The following is a 17070-nucleotide window of genomic DNA, read 5'->3' as shown; positions in this document are numbered from 1 at the left end:
CTCCCCTCAGCCCCCGCCCCGGGAGCGCGCCCGCCCCCACGGACCGGCCTGTGGGGACGCGCTCCGCCGCTCAACGCCGGCCAATGGCAGGAGGGCGGGCGGGCGAGCCCGTAGCCCATTGGCTGCCGCGCGCGTCAGTAAGGCGCCGCTCCGCCAATGGGCGCGGGGGTGGGCGGGCCGGCGGCGGCGGACGGGCGCGCGGCGCGGCGCGGCCGCCATGCCCGCGATGTACAAGGTGCGGCCGCTGCACAGCGCGGGGGTGCTGGCCGAGCACCTGCCCAGCTGCATGTACGCCCTGCCCAACCTGCACCGCGCCCACGGCACCGCCGCGCCGCAGGTAGGAGCGAGGGGTGGGTGCGAGGACCTGCTTGGCCCGCGGTGCTCGGCCGGGCATGCGGCCGCCGGGCGGTATTCCTTCTCTCCGGTGAGAGCCCCAGCCCCTGTGAGGGACCGGGAGGAGCTCCCGTTACCGGAGAGCTCACGGGCCGATTCCCACCGCCTCAGCCCGCAGGAGGGGACCTGGCTTCGCCTCGGCGTAAGCGGCGCGTCCGAGGGTTAAATGAAATCAGCGTTTCCAGGAATTTATCCGTAACGTTTTTAAAGCCTTCAGTAGTCCTCATTTTGACCTTTCCGGGCTCTCGCGCGGGTCGCTGTCGCGGTTTCGATGTTTGAATGGCCGTGCCGAGCTCCCTGCCAGCCCCGGGAGTGCCCAGCAGGCCTCGTTCCGTCCTGCTGCATCATCGCTCTGCCGGCTCAGCTCGGCGTTCAGCCAGCTACACACCCTCAGTTCCCAGTCTCGCTCTCTTTTGCCTTAAATAAGACAAAAATGCCAAGTACTGTGTTACATAGGTCTAGTTGAGCAGCCTCTCCAGTGCCAGGAATACATGGAATTCTCACAGGCTGCTTGTGGCCAGTTTTAGCTTGATGCCATCGTGGATTTGCTGTGCCCTCACTCAGGCTGATGGTGGAGATACTCAGTAGGAGTAACTTTGGGTCAGAATTAACAGGAATGCAAACGAAATACCTTCCCATTGCAAAGTATGAATTGTGTACTAACTAAATAATGGTCACTTAAGAGGTCTTCCCTTGTCTTATCTTTAAGAATATTAAGTGGATATAAAGATTTTACTTTGCTACTTTGTTTTTCTCTTTATCCATGATAGTTTGGGTTTGTTTAATCCTTATTCAGGATGTTTAGAAGTAGGCTATTTGAAATTTTTTCTTTAATGCTATTTTAAGCTTGTAGACTTAAAATCTGCATATGTTTTTCATCTTCTTTTAAAAGAGATTGTAAGATGAGATATTTGTGAGGTAATTCAGATAAAAACCTGTATTGGTATTAACATGTAATGAAGCCCATGGTCTGTTTTTTTTTTCACTATAATTTATATTCTCTGAAACAAAGACTGAATCACACAATATACCATCCATCAAAAGCTGCAGGGCTTTTAATTAACTGCCTGATTTGTCAAAAAGTTTATTGTTTGGCCGCTGTACCGCAAACTTACTAATTTTGCTCTCCTGGGCTGACAAGAACCTGACAAGCTGTCTTTGATTTTTTAGTCATTGTTCAGCACTTCACTGCCAACTCTTTGTCTGATTTTGACTGTGTTAAAATTTGCTGTAACTAATGGTTTAAAAGAATCTATTAAGCAGGAGGATTTCAGGACTTTATTAAATACACCATCTCACCACACTCATACAGGCAAGAGACTACTGATAGACATAAGCCCATGATATTCACAATGGTTTGGCTATTTGAAGGTGTTTAGTCTTTCAAAACTTAATGTTAAGGGAGCTGTGGACTATTTTGACACTAAGCTGAGTGAATGTTTATGTGTTTGCTCTTCTCCTGTAGGAAGAAGTTGACCCATCACTTCAAGCACTTGAATGCCGCCAGGAGGAGATTCTGAAGCGCTTGTATGAACTGAAGAGTGCTGTGGATGGGCTCTCCAAGATGATACAAACCCCTGATGCTGACTTTGATGTAACAAATATCATTCAAACTGATGAATTTTCTCCTTTGGCAACAAATGGAGCAGATTTAGATCTGATGCTTGGAAAGGTAAGTTTAGTTGAGCAGTTACAGTGGCAGGTACTTTCTCTACATTTCCATTTTCAGGGCTGGAAGGGGGCATTAAAACCTGGGACACTCATAACTCAATACACAACCTAAAATTGCCATTTAATTTTGGCCATCCAGATTATATATACAAACACTTATAAATACTGGTTCTATGTATGCTCATTTGGATATAATTTGAAGCGAGAATAGTTAATTTTTAAATTTCAACAGTTGGTTTTTTGTTTGCTACTAAACTAGAAACTTAAACATTGGCTTCATCTTGAAGTACAATTTACCTGTCATAGCCTTTCACTACATGGTAAGGAAGGAAGATGTTTAAAGGTTTACAAAAGTTTTAAATGTCCAAGCTTGAATTTATTTACTTACTAATACTATTAGAATTTCACATATACACATGCATGACTATGTACATTTTGGTGTCAAATGAAAGCAATAATTATGAGTATGATATGGAATGTGTCTTACCTGCTGAATGTTTTACTTTCCATTCAGGATTATGGAGCCCTGAAAGATGTTGTCATCAATGCAAATCCTTCTCTACCTCCACTGTCACTGTTAGTGATACACAGTCTGCTTTGTGAACGGTACAAAATATTATCAGCTGTTCACACACATTCATCAGTGAAAAGTGTGCCAGAAAACCTCTTGAAGTGCTTTGGAGAGCAGACTAAGCAACAGCCACGTCATGAGTATCAGTTGGGCTTTACTCTGATTTGGAAGGATGGTAAGAATGAAATTTGTAGATCAATATTTTACAATAGATAAGAAAATGAAACTTGTGCTATAAAACCTTGCCTCGGTGTCCCTGTGCTGATATATGATGGATATGAAGAAGCAGGAAACATTTTTGTTCTCTTTTCATAGCTGTGAACCATGCTGGGCCAGAAAAGGAAGATTCTTGTTCACAGTTACTGCTGTTAAAATGCATGTGGCATTGACAGGGTTGTTTGTACCCTTAGGTTTTGGGGTTTTTTTTTAATGTTTTTTAGTTTCTACAAATAAGGTAACTAGAAGAGAAATTATGGAGGAGATTTGGCTAAATTTTTCAAAAAGTGATCTCTTTATCCCACAAGACTGAAAATTGTTCATCAGGTTAATGATATTAACAGTGATGCTGGCATCACAATGTTCATAGTGGAATTACTGTTCTAGTTAATTTCTTTACTATGTTGGATTCACTGTTTTGTTTTTTTTTTGTTAATTTCAGTTCCCAAGCCCCAGATGAAGTTTAGCATTCAAACCATGTGTCCCATAGAAGGAGAGGGGAATATCGCTCGATTTCTCTTTTCCCTGTTTGGGCAGAAGTACAATGCAGTTACCTCAACTCTGATCGACAGCTGGGTGGACACGGCCATCTTCCAGCTGAAAGAAGGCAGCAGCAAGGAGAGGGGAGCAGTGCTGCGCTCCATGAATGCTGCCCTGGGCAAGAGCTCGTGGCTGGTGGGCAATGAACTGACGCTGGCCGACGTGGTGGCGTGGTGCGTGCTGCAGCAGACGGGCACTGCCAACGCCGCCCCGGCCAACGTGCAGAAGTGGATGAAGTCCTGTGAGAACCTGGCACCTTTCAGCTCTGTGATGGAGCTACTCAAGTGAGCCCGTACCCTTCATAGTGGTGTTGTTTTAATCTTACTCCACCTCATGCCTGCTGTAATGTTTGAGTCTTTTCTGAGATGTATTTTAGGTATTATATTTGGACAGAATCCTAAAATAATAAAAGCATTACAGCTGCCTTTTGGGTGTGACCTTTTTTGTAACTCTTGTGTAACACATTTGTTCAATGGCTACGGTATGTAAATTAATCCTTTGTAAAAACAAGTTGTGCTGTTAAGTTTTTCCACTACATGATTCTTTTTCAGGAGCCTTTGGTCAAGGCAAAAGGATAAATACCTTTCAAGAACAGACAGCCAAATGAAAATGCATTGAAGTATTTTATGTAAAAAAAGAAACATTTTATATAACTTAACACATAATCAAGGATAGTTCTTCCTGTACTTAAACAGGAGAGCCTAGTCTTGTTTGTTCGTCTTGCTCTTCAGACAGCTGTCTTATTGTCTCCCTCAGCTTCTCTATTTCTTCTTCTTGCTGTCTCACCTTCTGTTGGAGGTTAGAAATAACCTGAAAATAAGATTATAGCTAAGCAAGGATATAAAGCCTTATTGACCTACTCGAATTGTGTGTGCAGTCCACTACAGACACAGTGCAGCAGCACTCAGCTATTCTACATTCTTGTTACTATAACTTAAATCCACAAACCAGTGGAGTATGAAAAGGAAAAATGATTAGAAGACTCTGCAGATGTGATGAAATGCTTTGAAAGCTTTTCTGACCTACAAAAATACCTCTCAAGTGTACAGTTCAGAAAGTTGCCTAAAGTTAATGACCAGCTATCTCACTGCAAAGACACCAGAAATAATACAGTGGCCTCAATACTGTAATCAGAAAAAGAGTCTTAAGAGGAACATGTGATTAAGTTCAAAGCCAAACAAATGTAATGCAGGCAGAGATACAAAGGACATTTCCATTTTGTGTTCATTTAGGCTGTAAGGATTGGGGTTACTGGTCCAGGTTACCTGGTCTGTGGTGTGGAAGAGTTCACTGTCCCGAAGCTGAGCTGCTGTTGGGCGTTCTGTAGCTCTCAGACTGGTGAGGAGTTTCACATACTTGGCCTGAGTAGGCCATTTCTTGTAGAAAGTATGAGGAATTTGGCCAGTCCTTAAATGTGTAAGAACTTCTGTTCTTTCCATTTCTGTTCCAAATGGTTGGAAGAGTTCTAGCAGGATAACACCCATGCTGTACATGTCTGACTGTTAATGGGGTAAAGAAAAAGTTTTGGGATAACTGCTGTTTTAACTTAGTGGACTGCTTTTTCTCATAAAATCATATGAAAAAGTTTCACAACAGTGAAGTTTCATGATTATATGAAGAGTATCATGATACTACTAAACACAAATACCAATCTATATACATTCTCAACATACTAAAAAAAAGTTTTGCTTTAGTAGCAAATGAGAAGGCAAAGTCGAAATCCATATTTTAACAAAAACACTAGGAGTGACAGGAGGAATATTTATGTATTGGCCTATTGAAAGGCTTGATTTATTTCTATTATCTATTATGTTAGCAGTGAAAAGAAGAAACAAAACTAAGTTCTCTACCTTGAAATCATAGTGAGATCCCTGCAGTTGTTCTGGTGAGGCATAGAGGCAGGTCCCCACTCCTGAAGTATGTGTCAGTCCTTTGAAAGGCAATTGAGACTTAGCAAGTGTTGTTACTCTTGCAAGTAACACTTTAATGATTTGAATAACATAGAAACTTGAACACTGAAAGCCATCACACTTTCTTACCATTTATCCGTTCTGTCTGAAACCACTGGTCTGCATCATCCCAAAGAAGGTCTTTGCAGGCTAATCCAAAGTCACCTATTTTCACCTGATGATCTGATCCATGGAGAAAGATATTTCTAGGCTGCAAATGAAGACAGAATACAATTTAGAAATATGTCTATAAAAACAACTACAGAATTTTAGCTGTTACAGAGTCTGTAAAATCCAGTTTCACAGGTATAAGATTATTATTTTACATTTTTTAGTAGTGAGAGAGAAAAATAGTCATTGCTGGTACCAAATCATGTGTTAGGAACATCATCTGGGCCAAAAGACCACATACCTAGAACAAGGATCTAGAAAAAAAAGAAGAAAAGCAAAACAGAAAAAAACCCAAGATTTTGTGACAAGATTAAGTACTTTTTTTTCACCAACAGAAACTGGGAAATTTGCAGAACAGAAAAACGAACAGGCAAGAGTGGACAGTAAATTTGACCAACTGATGTAGCAGGAAGAATGACTAAATATCATTGGGCTAGACATCATACAGACCAAAATACACTTTTCTGTATGATAAGCAGCTGCAATATGCCACTTGGTTCTGGGAAGCTACTATGAAAAAAAAGCCAAATTAAAACAGACTTGAGAGCACTGACTCAGAAAACTGAAACAGTTTTTATCCATATATTTTGGTTTTAGGACCACTAAGGAGGAGAAATGCAAGCATTATGTACCTAGAAAAATCCCCCAACTTGCTCAGGTAGCACAAAGGAAAAAGTTGGTCTTTTATTAATGTATAAAGGAGATGTAAATAGTTTTAAGAGATGGGCAATCTCCATTCTTTTGTAAATAGTTTTAAGAGATGGGCAATCTCCATTCTTTCCCTTTATTCAATGCATATCAAACTTTAAAAAATGCAGCACTGCTGAACAAGTTGCTAGGCTTCTCATATCCACTGAAGTAAAAACATATCCAGAACACCCACACACTGGGCTTCTGTTCTCAGAAATTCACACACTGAAAGACTTTCTTAAAATACTATCCCAGAAATTACACTCTCTGCTAGGTATCTGCAAAATCACCACTAGAAGAATATGTGGTGAAACCCTTGAGAACTGGCTCAAAAGCAGGTCTGCAGTAACTGTATGGAATTCTGGAATTCTTTATGTAACTAGCAGACTTTGATGATGCTAAATGGGAAGGCAAACTGAAAATCTGTCCACCCTGGAACAGCTGACAGAAAAATGAAAATTAATCCGGAGTGAAGACTGAGTGATTTCAAGTAGTTCCAAGCTTCCACATGTGAGGTTTAATAATCATGATTTCTTCATACAGCTGCTGTATCAGATGCAGAAAACCTGAGTAGGAAGCAAAGTAGGAAAACACACACTCACTTCCTTGCTGTTCAGGTCTATCAGTAAGCAAAGCAGAAAGACCGAAACAAAAGAAAACCAATCTGACCATGTTTGTTTCTGACAGGAAAATGTCTTCAAAGGAGAAAACAACTCCAGAGCTTAAAATCCACTTGTTAAGTCAGTGTAACTGAGTACTATGCTGATAGTAAACAAAGTATGGCACTGCTATAGAGGAGATTATGTATTTTCTCACATGTAACAACTAAATTCTTAAGAGCCCAGGTCATCTCTAATGCAACTATGAAGTTGCTTTAATTCTCCCATAATGTAAATTGTCTTTGTTTTCTTCAACCTCAAGTAATAATTTAATGAACTTACTTTAATGTCTCGATGCATCACTCCCATGCTGTGGATATAGCAAACTCCTTCTACTACCTCCTGGAAAATCTTCATTGTCCAGCCAACATCCACAAGATGGTATGGACCTTAAAACAATTTAAATTATTTCAGCTAGTTTTACTGAGTTATGCAAGATTATGGTGGTATTCTTTTTGAGTTATATTTATTTATTCTGTGGAATAAATTTTTAACAGAATGAGTGTATTTCAAATATGGATTTTGCCATGCTGCTCTCAAGATATTATTTCTGAATTAGCTGAAAGTAACTAATATCAAAATTCCAAAAAGGAAAGTTCAGGGAACATGAACATATATCCTTCTGAAAAGATTCTTCCAAACCCTATCAGATAGTTATTTGATTATAAATTTAGCAAACTCTTTACTTTCATATAAGTCCTGACCAAGCATGAAAAATACAGTTCCAGATAAAATCATAATAATTTATGTAGTGACATGCTGTCTGTATTGCTTTGCATTCTTCTCGTTTTGTTCCTAATCCTTCTCCTGCTGTGCTACCCTCTGAAAATCCTCAATCTCCTCTGGCTTTTGCTGTACTAAATAAACTTAGCACCTCTTTGTTTTGACCATTATCCACATTACTATTTTATTAAACTACATTGTCTCCCTGCTCTAATGACCCATATTTAATGTGTCTTTTTGAATATTCACCATTTACTCACATTTGGATTTCTATCTCTTCATGTCTAATCTATGATAATATTCACCTTTTCCATGAAAATGTGTGAAAACAGCATTTTGCAAGCTCAAATGCCTTTGTAATTCTGTCATTTCCTGACCAGGAACATCATCTTTTAGCTCATGAAAGCTAAAATATTATGATTACAGGAGAAATTAGTGGCAGCCAGCTGACAGTTTGCTGGTAAACCTGTTTCTGTGAATGAAAACAACAGATTTACCTTAATAGTGATTAAAACATTATCACACATTTTGTTTTACAACCTGATGAGCATAGGCTGCTTTTATACAACCAACCCAATGAATGCAACATGTCTCTACTGCTTTAAGAGCATTGGATTTGTTCTTCCAAATGTCAACAGTTACTGATGACTGCTTGGTAGGAGGGCATGAGAACCCCCTGGTCACTCAAAAAAAGTCAATGTTACATTCTTTAACCTATTACAAATTAACCTGTCTGGATCAAATGATATAATTGTATTTTCTGCAGCAGATAAATTAGCCTTTAACCAGCTTTCTGAGAAGCAGCCGATTCTGTCAATAAAAAACTCTGTTCCAAATAAGGAGTATTGCCCAGACACTGATCTCCCCTGGTAACAACTACGCCTCAGGCATTTAGTCATTCTTTTTTGAAGAGCTGTCTAAAACTCAGGAATTTCAATTCTTTCACCAACATCTATCATATACAAATTCAATACAAGCTGCTATTCGATTAAGTGAATAAAGAATTTAATAAAGATCTGTATTATAAGCTGCTGAAGTTAAAATTAGATAACTGCACTTCAAATTACAAGAAAAAAAATTATTTGCTTTACAATGAATAAGACAGTGATGAATCTTACTAGAAGTGTCCTCAGATCTCTTGTTACATCTTTTATTACGGTCAGCAATCCAATCCCACAAGGATATTTCACACAACTGCATTTGTATATGAAGCATCAAGTGATACTCCACCTAACAGAAAAATAACGGTCCATAATTTTGCCATTGTAACATGAACAGTATTTCCTTAGTTATTTTCTTTAAAGCAAATAAACCCAAAATTTATTAAACAAAAACAGGTACCAAAAGGACATCAAGTATAATATTAGTAATCTACTGTACTCAAGAAGAGGTGCAACAATGCTATCTAATTTTGGGGAGTTTTTTGTTTGTTTCTCAAATTGTAACAATTGTTATATGATAAATGCTAACAAAACTGCCAGATGAATCTTTGATATTCGAATTAGAGTTTGAAGCCTTCTAGAAATACTAAACAGATGTTTATTCCAGCTTCATCAATATAAAATAGCAGAAAAATAATCAACTTCTTGATATGGAATTTTATCAGAATCACAGAATTGTTTAGGTTGGAAAAGACTTTTGAGTCCAACTGTTTGATTTATTACCATGAATATGTAGCTCAGTTTCTGGAAATAGACCAGTTCATCTGATAACCTGGACAACTCATGCAGACACCTTTAAAACTGGGTTTCTTGCAAGAGGGAACTCCAAATGATAGCAAAAGCTTGAAGCATTCCAGAGCTGGCTGTGTTATACAAAACATATCAGGGGTATGGTATAAATGACAACAAGGTTTTAGAAGCACAAGTGATTCCCTGCTCGAATCTGCTTTTACCTCCTTCCCATGTACTCCTACACTGCATGAACAGCTCATGATATACCAAGACATTTTCATCATTAATAGCTGCTTTATCTTTAATTAGTGAAAGCTAAAGATTTTCAATTTTGATGGGGCTGTTTAATGCAGCAGTACTTTTTTTTATTCATGCAGATGCTTTGAAAAGACTCAAGAGACCTAACACATGGGAAGTTTCTCATAGATGCTGAGCTTTACCAGCTCCTCTGGTCAGCTTCCTTGTAATGATGTTACCCACTTAAGAAAATTTGTCTGAACTTTTGGCTCTACTTCCAGTCATCCCATTCTTCTAAAATTATTGTTATAAATAATTCATTTTCACTGTCTACTGCACTACTTTAAAAACATCACAAAATTAGACATCAGATAAGGATATTCAAAGAGAACTGTATTTACCTCAAAATCTCCACAGAGTGCTACTTCATTTTTGGAGCATACTTCAGAGTAGGACTTGCTTTCAGAGGACTCACTTTCAGTGCTAGCATCTTGATCCAGACTGGAATGAGGTCCCTGTGTTGAATGATTGTCCACATCCGTTGATAAACTCCTACCATTATTTACAATGCCTCCTTGTAGTTCTATGGATAATTCACCTCTATTTGGTTTTACACTCTCTTTGCTATTGCTGTTTGTAAAGTCATTCCTTACATCCATATTCTGCACTGATTCTCTATGCACATTTTTATGACTGGTACTGTCACAGAACTTCTTTTCTTGTGAGGTAAGGTCAGCAAAGATAATTGAACTACCACTTTCCACACTCTGGATGTGACAGTGATCACTGAAAATAAAGGCAGAGAAATCCAAATAAGTACACAGTTTCATACCATCTATTTGTGATAAACCATACTGATTTTTTTTCCCCCAATTGCAAGCAGCACTTCCAAGTAAGAGTTCAGCTGCTTCCTCACATAAAACTCCAGGATTACATAACTGTCAGCGCAGGCTCCAGCTGATTTAATATTTTCTATCAGCAGGTATTTTGGACAGCAATGTCTGCACAGCTGAACACACAGCTGAATACACAGCTGAAGTTAAAGTTGAATATGTTACCACTGAGATTAGTAATACTCACTTGCTATTCTTTTGCTCCAAAACTAGTGGCTGCAACTCCATTATTGTTTTACCTGTTGGATGCAAAGATAAATATGGTATTTCATTAAACAAAGAATGTATCTACAAATTTACTAAAAATGACCATTTAAGCTAGAGCACCTCACTTAACTGAACTTTGTTACCTGTGAGTAGCTCTAGATTACCTCCATTTCTGCTGCTGCAAAAGCAGCTTGTTAAGTTTTCTAAGAAGCTACCCTAATACGTATCTAATTTATCTTTAAATGAAAAGAAAATATACGTTGTACAAAGGCAATAAAAGGGTTTTATTTGGCTTTCTTAGATATTTACTTGGACTACATCTTTCAGCAGCCTGTTCAAAGTAGGGCTTACAATGTATAGAGTAACATACAGTTAAAGAAGCAGCTCCACAAGGCATCACCTCTCATATCACACTGCTGCTGTTTTAAAGACACTTGATATCTTGGAAGTAATCGTCATTAAAATTGCATTTTTATATGAAAAAGCTGTTTTAGCACACAGGAGCAAATATAAAACATCAATCTTGTAAGACAAGGGAAACCATTAAGTACTACAGAAGCTACCTATAGATTTCATTATGCACTTCCATTACCACCATTAAATACTTATGAAGGACCCCCAGCATTAAACAATTGCTTCCCTTGAGATTCTCTGGATCACTGGTTAAAAAGTTTTGCCTGTTTTACTCTACTGTCAACTTCCTATGCATTTATGCATTTTCTTTAGTGCTTATGGCTGGCTGGGCAACAAGTCAGTGACTTGGAAAGCAATAAAGTTATACAGAGCATAACCAAACCTCCCACTAAGAGAGGATCAAAAGATTTAATTGCTAAAGGCATTCCAGGAAAGGACTAGAAAGGAACCAATGGATTAGGGTTACAAAGGCACCAAAGGACAGAGTGTGCAAAGAGCTCAGAACAAAGAACCTGAAGAGAAAAATGAAGAAGAAAGTTTAAAATGAACACAAAAGTAGATAAATTCTCAACAGTTACAGACAGTAGCTGATATACAAAAAAATCTGATTGTTTTGTCAGTGCAGGACTATGAAACAAAATTAATAAAATTTAAAAAGTCTAACTTGGAAAGCAAAAGAAAGAGTTCTTGGTGGGGGGTGGTTTTCATTAAAAGTAAATATTTTCAGGTTCTTTCAGTTTTTTTAGATCTTTTCCAGATATGAAGAGAAGCATACTGGGATGCTCATTCTATTGTAGCTACATCTCTGAGACTTCAAAACATAGTTACAAATTTGTAGGTTTTTTGTCCTGTTCATCACTTTCCCCCTCAAAATCTGAGGCAACTCATTCCTCAGCATTCATTCTTCTCCTCATGAACTCACCACGTCTTGCATTAAAAGGTTTTCAGTGCATTTCACTGACCTTCACACAGCTTTAAATTCCTCCTCATATATTATCACAAGTAAAGCTGATATTTCCACAGTTCCAAATTAAACACTAAGTAACAGATAAATTATTTTCTAAGGAGGGATTGAGTGCATAGAAACACCTGGTGATCACCTGTAATTCCCCTTTCTTTTAGTTCTTTTAAGAAGGGGGAAAAAAAATAGTCATTTTATCAGAGAAGTAATACTTTCCTGAAAATAACAGTACAGAGGTTGTAAGATGCAAGCAAGAATTACACAAGGAGCTGTACTTTCCTTTTGGATGTACTGTTTGAACTTGTTCCATCCAAGCAGTGTGATAGCCTACAATATTGGGATGCTGCAGCCCAGCCAGCACTTTGACTTCTCGGAGCACCTAAAAGGACCAAAAAACCCACAGTGTGACACTCCTTAATTCTGTGTGCTTAGTAAACATAAAAGGTGACAAAAATAAGTTTCTTAGAGAGAAAGAACAGATGAAATTGTTACAGTAACAGAAAAAAATTGAAAGCTTTAAAACAAATTGATTTTCATCATTGCAGAGATGACCAAATTCAAGTTGTTAATATAGTTCTTTTAATGGACTTTAATGTGTCTCATTTATTTTTTCAACAAGGTATTGACAGGCTCAAACTCTTAGAAATCCAGAATGCATAAAAATTTCTATTAGCTACATTAATAAATTAGAATAGAATAAGCTACAGAGGAATTAAAACAGGGACAAAACACAGAAGAATACCTTCATACAATCTCTTCTTGTAGCCTTCTTAATTTTAATTTTTTTAACAGCATAGAACTGACCATCTAACTTGTTTCTGACCTGAAAACAATTGCAACAGGAGAAAATTAGATGTTAATGTGCTTGGATTAATTAAATCCTTTCGAACCCACTATTTTCTAAAATTTTATTTCTGCACGCCATTATAGGGTAGAATATGGAATATCACCTGTATCAGGGAATAAAACTGGCATTAGACCCCTGCTGTCATACAGAGATACTGATAGGTCCTGATAACTGCTTAACATGTCCTCAATAAATATGTGAGACCACATTTGTCATTTCCACATGGCATGTACCTCATGGAGGAACCTTGGACTGGCTATACACTACAAGTATTTAACACAATTCAACATTGGCTTGGACAGTTTATGCTCACTCTGAGGCTCATTTTAAAAAAGTAGCCACAACTAAAGCATTGGGGAGTGCAAACCAATCACTTCTGTTGCTGTTCAGAGTCAATATATCATAATAATTCACATGTCAAATAAGGAGTTTTCGTTCATTTTAAAAGGGTCAAAATACATAAAGAAAAACATCTGATATAGCCTGCTTCTGACAAACAAAACTAATTGCAACCGAGTAGCTTCTGAAATGAAACACCAACTTTCTTCTAAGGTACAGATTTGCATCTCTTCTATTCAAAAAATATTTGGCAGTACAGCTAAAACAGTAATTCCGAATTCCAACAAAAAACTAGATATAAATAGAGTAGTTTTATATGGGAGGTAAAGAATACCTTGTATACTTTGCCATATCCTCCACTTCCCAGCCTTGCAAGCTCTTCAAATTCATTCAAGTATCGTGAAGTCTGTGCTTCAAAGAGAACTTCTTTTTCCCTAATTGAGAAAAGTTAGGCTGCATTAAACTAAATTACAACTTACAAGTAAGATACAGCTGTACACATTCTAAAAATATTATTTATGTTATGAAAAGAAGAAAGCACTTTGACATTACCATACTGTACCAGCCTGAGTTTCGGTGAATACTGAAAACCAGCAGATTGCAAGACCATGCACATGTGCTACAAAGCCATACTCTGTTTTAACAGAAATGTTTAGATTATTTCTTTAACATTAATGCCTGATAAATCTTGTTTTCTTAAACAGTGGCATTGACTGCAAGAGTTGTACTGAAGAACAAATTATCACCACATCATTTTGAGAATTTGGAGAAACCTTTACCATTTTTTCTGTTTCAGAGCCAAAATATGAAATGTAGTATTAATTAAATTCAGAGTGGAGCACAGAGCTTTAGGGGAGGAGTTTATTTAGCATTTCTACATGCTTTGAATACATACCCAATTGCAAGAGACTCTCCGTTTCCGTTATCAAGTTCCTATGAAACAACAAAATCCAACATAAAAACATGTCATATAAAAAGAACACGTCTGCTGTGCCAGTGGCATGGACAGCTTCATCAAAACAGAAACTGCAACCTCCTTCTTGGAAGAAAATGACAGCCATTTGTATGCTGCAGAGAGCTTCACCAAATAAAAGTATTATTATCCCACTGGTAATCTGTTAACATCTCTCTGCTGGAGAGATTACTGCCCTTTTAGACTTCTGCTGGCAAACAGGATAAAATGAGGGCTCTAAAACGTGCTTAAAACAAAATTAACTAGCTTAGTTCAAGCAGCAAGATAAGCAAACAGGTCTGATTCAGTCTGAAGTACAGTACACAAAGACACCCTCCACTAATATAAATATGGGAGTGTTAGCATAACCAACAGTTTAAAGTTGAAACTGGATGTATCTTTAAAAAATACTTAGAACACCTTGCCTCTGTTTATAAACATTTAAACTTGGTTTATTATTACTATTTAATAAGGTACAATATATTGATGGCTTCAAAAACTGGTTTGCACCTATGGAACCAGAGCATGCCATCCCAAAGAGCTAAGAAATTTTGTATAATTATTAAAAAGACCCAATCTAATATTACAAGAGCCCCTACACAAAAGCTCCTTACTGCATAGGTTGCCAAAGACATGTAACAAAGCTTACCCCATTAAGTATTTGTTTATTAGCTGCTTTCATCAGTTCAGTAATGGCTCTGTTGTGCTGCAGTCTTATAGTACTAAATTCATCACAAAAGACAAAAGGGGAGAGTAACCCTGTTCTTGTGAAAGTCTGACGAAGAACTGCATAAAGGAACAGACAAAAGTCAGAAAAACATTAAATAAAGCCATCCAATAACACCACATAAAGTTTTTAAACAAGAAATCCTATTTGAAAGATAACATGACTGAAAAACTGAACAATCCCTCCTATTCTAATGCTGTTCCTTTAGCAATTAAAACTAATTTAAACCAAACTAGAGCTACTCAATGGGAATCCCTTCACATAATAGAATTATTTGCCATGCCTTCCAGGGTCTCCTCTTCTTCCTCACCTTAGCAGATGAGTTACAGAAACATCCACCCATTCACTTAGATTTTACTTATGGACGTAAAATAAAAGAAAAATTTAAAGCAGGTTCACAATTACGAGGATGGATTTATAATCAAGTGGTAATGTCAAGATTTTCTTGTTCCTATCCAAACTCACACATTTTGCACATACTCATAATAGAGAATGAAGTCACTCCCTTCTACCACTTCATCTTTCTCATATGGAGTAAAACAACTGTGGCAAACAAACCCTCGTAAATGCTCAAGATGGGTGCAACTGTGATGATATAAATGGCATAAATTCTAGCAATGAAAAACACACTACATTTTATTGTCTACAGTCATGTTAAGTAAGGACAAAACCCTTGGATATGCTTTCTTAAATGCACTAAGTATACACCTAAATGAACAAAATACCCATGGTAAGTTGTATACCAAGAAGATATTTTAAAAAATGCCAGTTCCCCGAATGATATGAAGAGATTTTATGGCAAAATAAAGAACTTGTAAAAGTATTTACTCCTATTTTCACAGAATATAATTTTGAAATGTTTAGTGAAGACTCTACTGCAACTATTTCTTGATATTTTATTAAATTCATCTTCTACCAGCATCTTTAGATCACATATAACAGTAACAGAATTTACCCTGCTGCCCTCCTCATGATGCAACTCACAAGATCTAGCTGGAGCGGAACTGTCTGATCCTTACATCTACAGCAATAATCTGTTACTGTTTTCAAAAATAAGGCAAGTTGTCATTGCCAATTTAGTTGATTCAAGGTATTCATCCTCTTCACAGAATCATTCATGTCCCAGTGGGATGAAACCTACAGCTTTGTATTGGTATTACACTGTAATTCTACACAGAGGGGTCTGGTACACATTGCAGTAAGGCAGTTTGAGAGACACGAATGAACTCCTCTTACTAACTTCGGAACAAACCCCTGGAGTGAACGGGGTTGTGCGTGTACATGTGGCAGAGATGCTCCAGCAGTGACACAAGCAGCAGCTGGTTCTGGATGGTCGAAGTGAACTTCACAAATTTTTGCGACCCGTTTGCAACTCGCAGCTCCGCTGGCACATCCGAATCTAGAAGAGGACAGTCAGACGAATGAACTTTGGTATCAGTACACACCTATTTACCTAAACATGAAAACAACGGGCAGCCACAGAGCTTCAACACAACCCCGGCTCACAGAGGCAGCACTCGAGCTGCCACCGAACGAGTAGCTTAAGAGGCTAATTAGGAACGTAATTAATATTTTTAAGCGTTCACGGAAAGCAGCTACCCGGGGAGCCGAGGTGCCCGAGGCAGGGGGAGCTCGCACGGCGGCTCGGGGCAGGGCGCTGCCGAGGGCCTGCCCGCTCTTGCATCAGCCCGCGGCCGCCGCTACCGCGGAGCGGCGGGGAAGGACGGGAAGAGGAAGGCGGCGGTCCTGCCTCCCTCCCTCCCTCCCGCCAGCCGGGGAAAGGGCCGATTTCCCCGCTCACCCGCAGGGCTGCCGCCGGCCCCGCTTACCGTCAAAGCGCGGCTCCAGGCTCTCCTCAGGGAACTCGATGGCGGGCACCGGCACCGGCACGGCCGCAGCCCTCCCGCCGCTCACATGCCGGGCACCGGGATCCCATCCGCCGCGGCCGGCGGGGCCAGCCCGGCCCGCCGTGGGCGGCTCCGGGGGCCGGGCCAGCGTTTATGGCCGCTCTTTGGGCGCGGAGAGATAAAACATGAACTGGAGGGATAAACCCGAGGGGGGAAACCTTCGGCCCGAGAGGCGGGGACGGGCGGGCAGGAGCTCGTACCGAAGGTCTGCTGCGGGGAGCGGAGCGTTCCCTCCCCTCCGCACGGGGACCGGCGCTGCCCGCAGCCCGCGTGAGCCCCGCGCCCGGACCGGGGGTCGCCGAGCCCCCTCTAGCGGCTCCCGGCCGCGGC

The 17070-nt window shown here is 39.4% G+C and overlaps 2 protein-coding genes across 2 annotated transcripts; one reads left to right on the top strand and one right to left on the bottom strand.

Moving 5' to 3' along the window:
- Nucleotides 1-179: 179 nt before the first annotated feature.
- AIMP2 (aminoacyl tRNA synthetase complex interacting multifunctional protein 2) lies at nucleotides 180-3815 on the top strand. Its single transcript, XM_021539754.3, has 4 exons — nucleotides 180-337; nucleotides 1859-2065; nucleotides 2579-2810; nucleotides 3294-3815. The coding sequence occupies exons 1-4, from the start codon at nucleotides 218-220 to the stop codon at nucleotides 3677-3679; spliced, it is 945 nt and encodes a 314-aa protein (XP_021395429.2). The 5' UTR covers nucleotides 180-217; the 3' UTR covers nucleotides 3680-3815.
- Nucleotides 1657-16831, bottom strand: EIF2AK1 (eukaryotic translation initiation factor 2 alpha kinase 1; the record flags this gene model as incomplete). The annotated part of the gene is made up of 15 exons (XM_077786952.1): nucleotides 1657-4201; nucleotides 4657-4890; nucleotides 5242-5321; nucleotides 5431-5551; nucleotides 7143-7249; nucleotides 8702-8813; nucleotides 9895-10279; nucleotides 10574-10627; nucleotides 12250-12347; nucleotides 12711-12791; nucleotides 13489-13588; nucleotides 14050-14087; nucleotides 14756-14892; nucleotides 16074-16232; nucleotides 16663-16831. Coding segments are annotated over 15 exons (1998 nt in total), but the record flags the coding sequence as incomplete, so codon positions are not given.
- Nucleotides 16832-17070: the final 239 nt, after the last annotated feature.

The sequence above is a fragment of the Lonchura striata genome, chromosome 16, assembly GCF_046129695.1.
Source record: "Lonchura striata isolate bLonStr1 chromosome 16, bLonStr1.mat, whole genome shotgun sequence".
In the NCBI taxonomy this organism is placed as follows: domain Eukaryota; kingdom Metazoa; phylum Chordata; class Aves; order Passeriformes; family Estrildidae; genus Lonchura; species Lonchura striata.
The sequence above is the reverse complement of the archived record's forward strand: the minus strand, read 5'-3'. Positions and strand labels throughout refer to the sequence as shown.